This window comes from Chaetura pelagica, unplaced genomic scaffold (genome assembly GCF_000747805.2).
Source record: "Chaetura pelagica isolate M959 unplaced genomic scaffold, ChaPel_1.0 scaffold45, whole genome shotgun sequence".
Taxonomy (NCBI): domain Eukaryota; kingdom Metazoa; phylum Chordata; class Aves; order Apodiformes; family Apodidae; genus Chaetura; species Chaetura pelagica.
Window position 1 is genome coordinate 4,422,199 of NW_009953217.1, and position 9,866 is coordinate 4,432,064.

At 37.1% G+C, this 9,866-nt stretch overlaps 1 protein-coding gene across 1 annotated transcript in view; it reads right to left on the minus strand.

Annotated features, from left to right (window-relative positions):
* Positions 1 to 9,866, minus strand: part of TANGO2 (transport and golgi organization 2 homolog (Drosophila)) — a 13,573-nt gene that overhangs the window by 1,033 nt on the left and 2,674 nt on the right. Inside the window, exons 3-6 of the mRNA XM_009997650.1 lie at positions 9,122 to 9,241; positions 8,043 to 8,157; positions 3,035 to 3,105; positions 2,341 to 2,494 (exon numbers count right to left, since the gene is read on the minus strand). Coding sequence (XP_009995952.1) covers positions 2,341 to 2,494; positions 3,035 to 3,105; positions 8,043 to 8,157; positions 9,122 to 9,241 — 460 coding nt within the window. The remainder of the gene's footprint in view (positions 1 to 2,340; positions 2,495 to 3,034; positions 3,106 to 8,042; positions 8,158 to 9,121; positions 9,242 to 9,866) is intronic.

The following is a 9,866-nucleotide window of genomic DNA, read 5'->3' on the forward strand; positions in this document are numbered from 1 at the left end:
CATAGAGATTCTTTCTTAAACTGTCTTGAACTTCCATCTCACTGTAAGAAGTTTTTTGAAATCTTGACAAGTTTTTTCACTGTCCTTGTTATTCTTCACCTGTCTTTCCTTATATTGGTTTCAATTAAAACAGTAATGATCAAGTAATTTGAGACACATCACATAAACCAGCATTTTTTCAGTTAGACTCTAAGAGTTCTTTTTTTATCATAGAAAGACCTCCCTGCTTCCTTCAATCTTGCTTGGAATATCTGGAAAATACCTAGGACAACCCTTAAAATAAAATCTGTGAGGATGCAGTAGAGGGCAAGGTGAGCTTGCACCTAAATTTCTAGACATATATTTCTACAAAAACTTGAAACATAATTATAAAGCATATCAAGCTCCATTTATTGTAATCAAACAACAACCAGCATTCCACAGAAGAGATGCTAAGGTCACAAAGGTTACTGCAGCAACAACACATCCCTGGCTTTCCACTCATGTCACCAGAATAAATGCTCAAATGCTAGCCATAAGTACAGCTTCCTACTTCAACAATTAAAGATTACGATTTTATTTTTCAAAGTCCAATTTAACCAATATTACAGCATATTTTTGGGTTTGACTTTTAAGCTCCTTCCATCTTCAAGAAACTTTCTTTTCTGCCTCCTAGCACAGACACAGAAAAGTGTAATAATTCAGCAGTCTCTCAGCTTTTTAGTGAATGTTGGGGAACAGGGCAGAACCAAACAGGCTGATTAATTTGACCCCATTTTCAGAGCTTATCTGGATCTGTGGAAGAGACTGTGCAATTTGTTACATATAACTGACCTTTACATCTAACTGGGATAATTTTCCTTGTTGTGGTAGAGTAGAGGGCCTGTGGGTGTTTCATGGAGAAGCAAGAATAGGTGCAACTCCAGTTTGAACAGAGCAACTAAGCTCTTCTCACTCTTGTTTGGGCACATGGCTGGAGCATAACAGGCTGTAACAGAGAAGGTACATAATAGCAGGGCACTTCAGCCTGTGAGAACTGTCAGCTTCTATTTCATACTCCACCACCAACCATTGTACCCATTTAATTCCTACAACACATACAAAGTGATCATAAAGTAATATGCAGTAAGTATTTTAAGAAAGTTCAAAGCTAGTGCATATCCACACGTTCATAATTATTATGAAAAGATCATTTCATCTTGAAGTGTGCTTTGGAAACATTACAGTCTTAGTTTTAAATATTGTCTTTTGTAAGTATTTCCAGTTTATAGTCAGATGATTTCAGATGAGATCATACTGAATTACTGAGCATCAAGGGATTTGGGCTGTATTGTATCTTATGCTTCTGTCTTTTTGCCAGGAAAAGGTAAAAGTATAACAACTATTTTGAAAAATCACTTGATCTGATAGGAGACGACAAAAGTAATTAAGACAGCTTAGCAGATTTCCAAATTACTACTCATTGCTCAGATGTCTGAGTTCTTATGTAAACATTTCTTTTGAACCACTGAAAAATGCCACAAACATGAATGCTGGCATGAAGACTGACGAAGTTAAGTAACCAGTAACAGCTTTGCTTCAACCCCCTAGATAGGCAAAGATCAGGCTAACCATGAAAGTTACTGGAGAGTCAGCAATTACATTCAGATCACAGCAACTTCTTTACCCTGCTCCATGTTTGGACATTTAAATAGTATTGATTTCTTTGTCTTCTAAACATCCAGCTCATGGGCTTAGGTGCACTGTGAAGCCAGTAGTGAGCAAGGAACCTTACTTAGGTACTCAAACTCACCTCTTGAGAACTTCCTTGACCAGAGGCCTCAAGCTGACCCTCCTTATCTCCTTCCCCTGTTCGGCCTAAAATAATTGCACTTTTGAGGAAGGCAGCTGGTTCTACTTTAAAAATTGCTTGCTTCTCCCCTGGGTAGCAATACAGAATAGCTAGCAGCTAGTAACACAGACCTGCTCAAGTAAACAAGTGCTTAATCTGTGTGCAGCAAGGAACTGAACCTTATCGTACAGTGAGCCTCCACAAAGCCTACAGCAAGCAACTTACACATCCCTCGTCTTGTACTCATCACCCTAAGAGAAGTGCAATCTTTCACAGAAAAGTGCACAGAGAAATCAGTGCACAGTCTATGAGTACTAAGACTGTTTAATATTTACTGTGTCTGCTGCTTGAAAAATCAATACTGTTTAAAGTCAGACTCTGTGGAAAGAACTCTGATTTTGCCCTTCATTACCCAGCTTTAGTAGATTAATACAAGGCAAAAGTTTATTTTCTGTCAAAATAGTTTCTACATCAATTTTTAAATTGGTCATGTCACATTTTTGAGTAAACTCTGGCAGTCATGTTCTTACGGCTCTTGATTATTCATCACTGTGAGAAGCTCCTGCACCAAGTCATCTTTGGTAAGGTCTTGACTCCTCTTGACCACTTCTGTGAAAAGCTGCTTCCCATATTGGAGTTTCTTCCATGGTGTGTCCAACAAAGAATTGCTCAATCCATATATTCCTATACATACAAACAAAAAATCCCAAACAACTTACTACATTCTGGAGCAAAGAAAATTAAATGTACTATGCAAAAATGTACTATGTCTCTCACAGTCTGAGGGACAGAAAAAATTCTATCTGCAAATTAATCACAAATCCCTTATGATAATTTGCTTATTCTATTATCAGCTTTCATTTTGCTTCATTATAATAACAACTCAAATCAAGTGATGCCATTTAACTATATATCAAATATATATATGATGTGATAAAAATCAGTATAACACCTCTTCAGACAGGAAACATCAACTAGGTATGTAATGCATAATAAAAACACCCTAACCATTTCTCAGCAACTCTTCTGGACTACTACTTCTGACTGTTTCATTAGGGAGAAAAAAAGCCCACAAAACCAACACATAACCACAAAAAAACCCCAACCCAAAACACTCACTTAAGACAATGCTTAAATAGCTAAATTACTAGCAAAATACAGCTACATTCTGATTCCTTTAAAATAACAAAATAAGTGTTCAGATCTTTCTAATAAAAAACTTACCAGGGTTTAGGAAAACAGGTTCTGGTTCTCCTTTGTTTCCATAGTAGCAAATTACATCTCCTTTGATGGTACTGAAATATATAAAAAAGAATTTCTTCTTGAAAAACCATCACCTTCTATATTTGATTATGCTCTAATTCATGCAATCTTCAAACACAACAAGATGCTTCTCCCACTATGATACCACACCCCAGAGATTAACTGATGAGTTCTACCACTCTCCTCTCAAAAACTGTATGAGCTGTACCACTGTCAAGTAGCACCATTATCATTTTTAAACATAACTAACACAATTCAGTAAAACCCCACAACCACTGCACAGAAAGTAGCTGGGCTTAATGACAAAAATCTGTACTGTTTTGAGTAACTGGAGATTTAGTTACTTGGGCAAAAGGGACTTGTTAAAACAAAAGGACAATCCATCACAGCAAGTAACACTGTCCCAACTTCTCTTCTGAATTGCTACTGCATTCTAAGAGGCTGACTATTGTGGGCCTTTTTATCTGGCAGAAGTAAATATTTAGGCCCACTTACGGCAATGTGGTTGGGCATAGCAGGGGCCATTAAGTGACAGGCACACATTTGCAGGCTGTTTTCAAATAATCGTAGTTACTGTTTGTATACTCTCTAATTTTAGGTACTTGCTTCAGCACTTGGTCTCTCCTGTACATATATAATGTTCAAAGACAGTCTCCAACACCGTGAATAACTCACTTGGCAAAGATGATATAAAAAAATATTCTAATGGTGTATGCTAAGTTGTCTTGTCACTGACAGCACAAATATCAAACCAACTTGTAAGAAAAAATAATCAGGAAAGTAATTAATAAGCCTTGTGTGTCTTGTGGAAAATGGATGGTGGGGACTGTCTGCCATTAGATGGCTCACTCTCAACATCCCTCAGTCTATTAGCTGTCATGAAATAGTGACTCCTCAGATTGCCACTAGTTTGTTGTTTTGAGCTATTTTTGGCTGTTTTGGTTTCCTTTAATTTGCCAGGACACAGCCATGAGATCACATAATTCTGTACTGCACTCTGGTGATTTTACTTATTTCCAGTGGATTCCAGCTACCAACAAAGACATTCTGACTGTAGTTCAGCTTTTGTCTCCCAAGCTCTAGTTCCTGAGACAGCAGATAGACTTTTTGAATTAAAAAACCCACCACAAACACAAAACTAGCAGTTGGAGTTGGACTGAGCAGCATGAAAGATAACACAGTAGAGAAGCCATTTATAGCTCCTCATTTTTCCATGAGATAAAAAGACATATCTGTACCTTGATGCAAATAAGAGCATATAGAATGTAACCTCATTAATGATGTACTGGAAGTTAAATTGCTCTGTATAAATTCACATCTGCTACTCAAACCCTAATAACAAGCAAAACAGTCTTGATTTAGCTGTTTATATTAATCATAAAAAGCCATTCTAAACATGTTCTACAGCACCCTTTGCAAGATATATAATCAAATAGACAAAAGAGCACTGCTGGGTTCATACAGTGTACAAAGTCTGCTTTAAAGCACTACTCTGATTTTGTTGTCAGTGTCTAAAAATTTCTTTGGTGTCCTAATTTTTTTGTTCCAGGCAGAAGCTGGCACCAGCAGGAAGGAAGAAAAAGAAAAGAAAAAAACCAAAAAGGTTTTTCAGAAACTTTTCTTGACACAGGACTGTTCATCTCATTAGACTATCAAATGACTCAGGATCTCTGCAGAAATATTTCAAAGGTACAGAACATGTTAGAGAAGTACCTGAACACCCAATTTTCACAAGGAAGTCATAAGGAGCAAGACAGATGCACTCTGCAGAAGGTGGTATTAGGACTGACAACACATGAGAAAAAACGTCAGTGAGCTTAAAGAGCAATCGTGACAACTTGCCCATCTACATTCTTTCCACACCAGCAGTCTGACCCTAGCTCACTTTACACTGGAAAGGCTCCTAAATCTAATCTCAGGAGAGCAATCAAATCCCTCCCACATAGCCTTGTCTTGATAACGATAGGGAATGAGACAGTCCTTGTTTCTAGAACGTGGTCACACTGCTCAAGTGTTTCCATCTTGTGATGTGACACTTACTAACATATATCTTTGTATGTCTATGCCACTCCCATACTCCAACCCCATGATTCTGGGGGTCTGTAGTTTAAACTGGAACTCTGTTTCATCCATCACCACATCAAAGATAAAACCTATCATTAACTGAAGTTTACTCTCCAGATCAGAACATGAAGAATACATTATAGCACACAAACTTTGTTTTCAATACATCACCAAATTAATGGATGCAGGTGATGGTATAGTTTACTACATTTCCCCTGAAGGGATTGAAAACTGCCTGTCAAGAGGGGAGAGCAGAAAAGCTTACATGAAAAGCCTTTTTCTCCTGCCCCCTGCAACTAACTTCCTTTGTAGGGACAATTTATCTGTTCCTCATGGAGAAAGTGATTCACTCCTATTACACAGGGATCTTGTTGTACATAAACAATATGGGCTCTAACTGACAGCCTGTCAGAGAGACTAAACTTGCTGGAAGAGTGACAAGAAGCTGCCCCTTCAGTTTGTCTTTCAGGGCAGTCTGTATTACACACTTGGCAGCATGGAACAAGTGAGATGCTGCCACAACAGCCCTAACACAAGTTTAAGATACCCAAAAGTCTGAGCAACTGCAGCAGACAGAAACACAAAGCTTCCTCAAGACAGAAATGCTGTCCTGACCACCAACAAAAGCAGCTCACTGTTATTCTATATATTATCACAAAAGAGGAAAATAGTTCTGAATCTTAGGCAGGCTTTTTCGTAGAGACCAGTCTAGTTTCCAATAACCTTGTTCCTCCCTAAACAGACCAACTGATAGTCCAAACTGCAGGAGTAGCAACACTGCCTTCTTAGAAGCTAATTTTCCAGCCACACAAGACTCCAAATAGACACTATTTGCCATATGTCATACACTCAACATAAAACACATTTAGCATAATGGTAGGTATTTGTGACTCCCATACTCAGCAGGTACAGCAAGATGACAAACTGAAGGGATTAAAAAAATTCAAGTATATTTTTCCAACACAGCATTCTTATTAAAAAAAACCCAAAAAATAGAGTTTCAAGTGACATCATGAGATGTCACAGAGCAAATAGATTACACTAAAAGTGTCAAAACCTATGCATGTTTAAAATAAGAGTCATACAAAGCTGTGGAAATAAACGACCGTATGGTAGTTTCCAGCTCTCCTTCTCACATCATTGCACCTGTATCATCTAGCACACTGTCATCACAGTAACAGAGAGAGAAGATAAAAAATTATTTTCTTGAAATGTGTATCTGAAAACTCAACCATTGTAAATCTCTTTAAATGTGCTCATTACATTCAGCAATACCATGTGCTCAAATCTACACCTCCCCAACAGTGCTTCATTTACACTTTCAATTTGAGTTTCCTCTCCATTTCACACCACTCTAACAGAGCCAATCACTATTTGTTACACAACAGAACAACGTGGTAAGAATAGTCTTCAATCTTTTCTTTGAATAGTAACATGGCCCAACAAAACAGCATCAACTACAATAATATATTCTATTTGCATCGAAAGTAGCTTCCATTTATACACTACATTTCTTTCAGGAGTACTTTTAAATTCCTAAAATGACAAGTTTACATATCTTATAGAAATTGCTCTGCATCATTAGTTTGTCAAGAATTTAATTTCATGAGAGTATCCAAGGCTAAGGACATGTCAAAATGGAGAAGTTAATCAACACATATAGCTTTCAGAGTGATATAATTATGACCTGAATCATCACAGAAAGACTATTCAATTCAGCATACAATTCCCTATCAGCCTAGCATGGAGAAACAAACAAAACCAACACATGAATCAATGATTGCCTTAACAAATAATGTCAATCAAATCAACTTTAGTTGATTCATTGAGTCATTGAAAACTAACAGTCTAGCAGAATTGAAATGAAGGCCTTTCTTAAAAAACAAGCCAAAACCTAACCACAATGGACAACAAAACACTTGCAGGGAAGTGGGAGAACAGGAAAGAGACCACTGATAAGTCTGAGACATCAGCTGAGGATGTTCTAATACATGAAAAATGTAAACACAGGGCCAGTTAGTGACAGGGTGATAGAAATTATTTTCACTGAAAACAGTAACCACTATGACCTCCTGTTTTAACTATAGGTGGTTTCCCAGAAGCATGCAGAAAATCTGAATGGGACTCTGATGGTGCAGGGTCTAATAAGATGAATGCTTCTGCAGAAAGTGTGCCAAAGCAGTAGTGTGTTCTTGGCAATGTATTCTTGCTTATGGTAATGAACTATGCATCTGACTGAATTGAAAGATGACTTAGCCCTGGATGTATTTTCTTCTGAACTGGCATAATGCAAAGAAAAATCAGCATATCTACTTGTGCACAAACACATTAATATGTAACAGAAAGCACTGTGCCAACCACATTGGCTATAATCAGGTATTAAAGGTCCTGTCTTCAGTTACAGAAACTTGAAGTTAAGGTATTTGCTATGTGCCCATTTTTTTTTTTCATGTTGCAGCAAAGATTAATGACACAGTCACTCTGAGACAAATAACAGCTTGAAGACTTTCAGTTCTTCTAACCCTGCCACAGCATGCCATCTCTCAGAGGAAACATTTGAGACATTATGAAGCCAAGGTCTTGTTTTCTCCAGAACACAAGCCACACAGCCTTGAGGGGAAAGACTGACTATGGCCTGTAAGGTAAAGAATCACAAGAAGTTTTGCAGGAAACAATGATTAGAATAAAAGATAGTTCTCCAACATTTGAAAGACAAAAAATTTCATAGGAAATTATGACTAGAGTAACACTAGGATCTTATAAACCTCTTAGCAAAAAAAGAGGAGCCCTAGCTTTAGTTTATGATGGGCTTCCGTATTGTTACATTTCTGTGCCAAGTATAAATATGTCACTGCTACTGTCCTTCTCCCTTTGACATTCAAACTGTGATGTTTTGTAGACTTACTTCAAGTCAGCTGCTAATAAATTAAATCCATTGTAAAGATGTCCTTCTACTGAAACTTTCTTCAAATAAGAGTAGCTGTCCAGATCTGCAGTCAAGAAGTTTGTTACAAGAGCACCTAAGAAAGAGATGTACAAAGAGCAACTTGTGTATGTGAACTCACTATTCTGACAGGCTTGGTAAAACAGCAAGGCACAAGATTCCTGTAACAAACAGAGTGTAACAGTAGAGATAAAAAAAAAACCAAATACCCAAACAAGCCGAACAACCAACCAGCCTTTAAAAGTCTCACTGCATTGTATCACCTTCACATTAAGAGCTTGACTTTTACTCTGAAGAACTTGGTCAAAAGCTCTCAGTCTAAATTTCCACATAATTCGTATTCACTAACTTGTCTATCCTGGATGTGCCTTTCCTCTCCTACCACCTTGCTAAACTTCCTTGCCTTGCTGCATTTCCCTGATATATGACCCTAAAATAAATTTCAAATTACATGCTTAATTTGTTTCTCTGTGTAACACGCTACAAACAGACCGATTTGTACTTTAAAAGACCCCCACAGATGTACTCTTTCAGAAGAGGTTTTATTCCTACTTTTTTTGCTCCTCTGACTTATCAATGTGCAGGGGAGAAAGGACTACAATAATCTTTTAGATTAACCTCCAGCATAATCCAAGTTATAATGTTTCCCTCATGTATTTGTTTTAACAGCAACATACACATTTTAAAAAGTCTACTGTAATCTAAATCTTGCTCAGTACTTGTCTAGATGTTCTGACTGTTAATTACAACTATTGTCAAGAGAAGACAGCTGGTGCTGTATTTCTTTCCTGAATGTAACTTCAGGCTCTAGGCACTATATCTTGTAGAACTTTCGCCTGCTTCATTAGATTATCATTATCCAAGACAAGTTCCCCACACAGATACTCAAATCCATGAGTTCGCAAATAGTTTTCAGCATACAACTATTTTCTGTGTCCACAAAGTGGCATTGAAAAAATTTACACTGTAATAATCACTATTTTATTGGGTCACCACGGCTTGTTCATCCACTTTCTTTTTATATTTCTACTTCTTCATACCTCTTCCTTTTGCATTTTTGTCAATCTTTGGCTGCATATAGTTTGTCAGGGCTGCCATCTTGCCCTTCTTACTGATTCCCAGCCATGTCCCACCTTCTTTTCCTTCCTCCATATCCAGACCTAAAAGAGCAAGCAACAGTTAGTCTATTATATTAAAAAAAAAATAAATAAAAATCTCAAGCTTAAATCAGAATCTCTTAATGCAAATCTCAAGTCTTGACCAGGCATGATACAATGCAGTAGGGACAAGACTGCCCTTCTGGACAAGTGAGGGAAGCCCACTTATATGAACTGCCTTCCAATTCAGCACTATCAATTATTCTCCAAGCTGACTAACTGCACTATCAGTTTAGCAAAAACATAGACACAAAAGCTAATAAACTGATGGACTGGTAACTAAAATTATTCCATAGCCAATAAATTACTAGTTGATAAGAAATGAAAAAGTTTTCACTTTATTAAGGCTTGATTTAATGATTCAGTGTCACTATTACAGACAATTAGGCTGTAGAATAATTAATTCCATCCATTTCCTATTTTAAGAAGTATTTCAGTATATCTGACAAAGCTGAAGTAATAATTTGTGGCAGACAAATTAATCTCATTTATTTCCACAGCACTGCTCAGACTGCAATCAGTTAAAGAACTTAAGACTGGGAAAAAACCCACATGGTATTAAAACACAAACAATAAAAACAACACAATTCATCTTTCAAACTTATAACATGTTTTCCCCAGAAGTGTA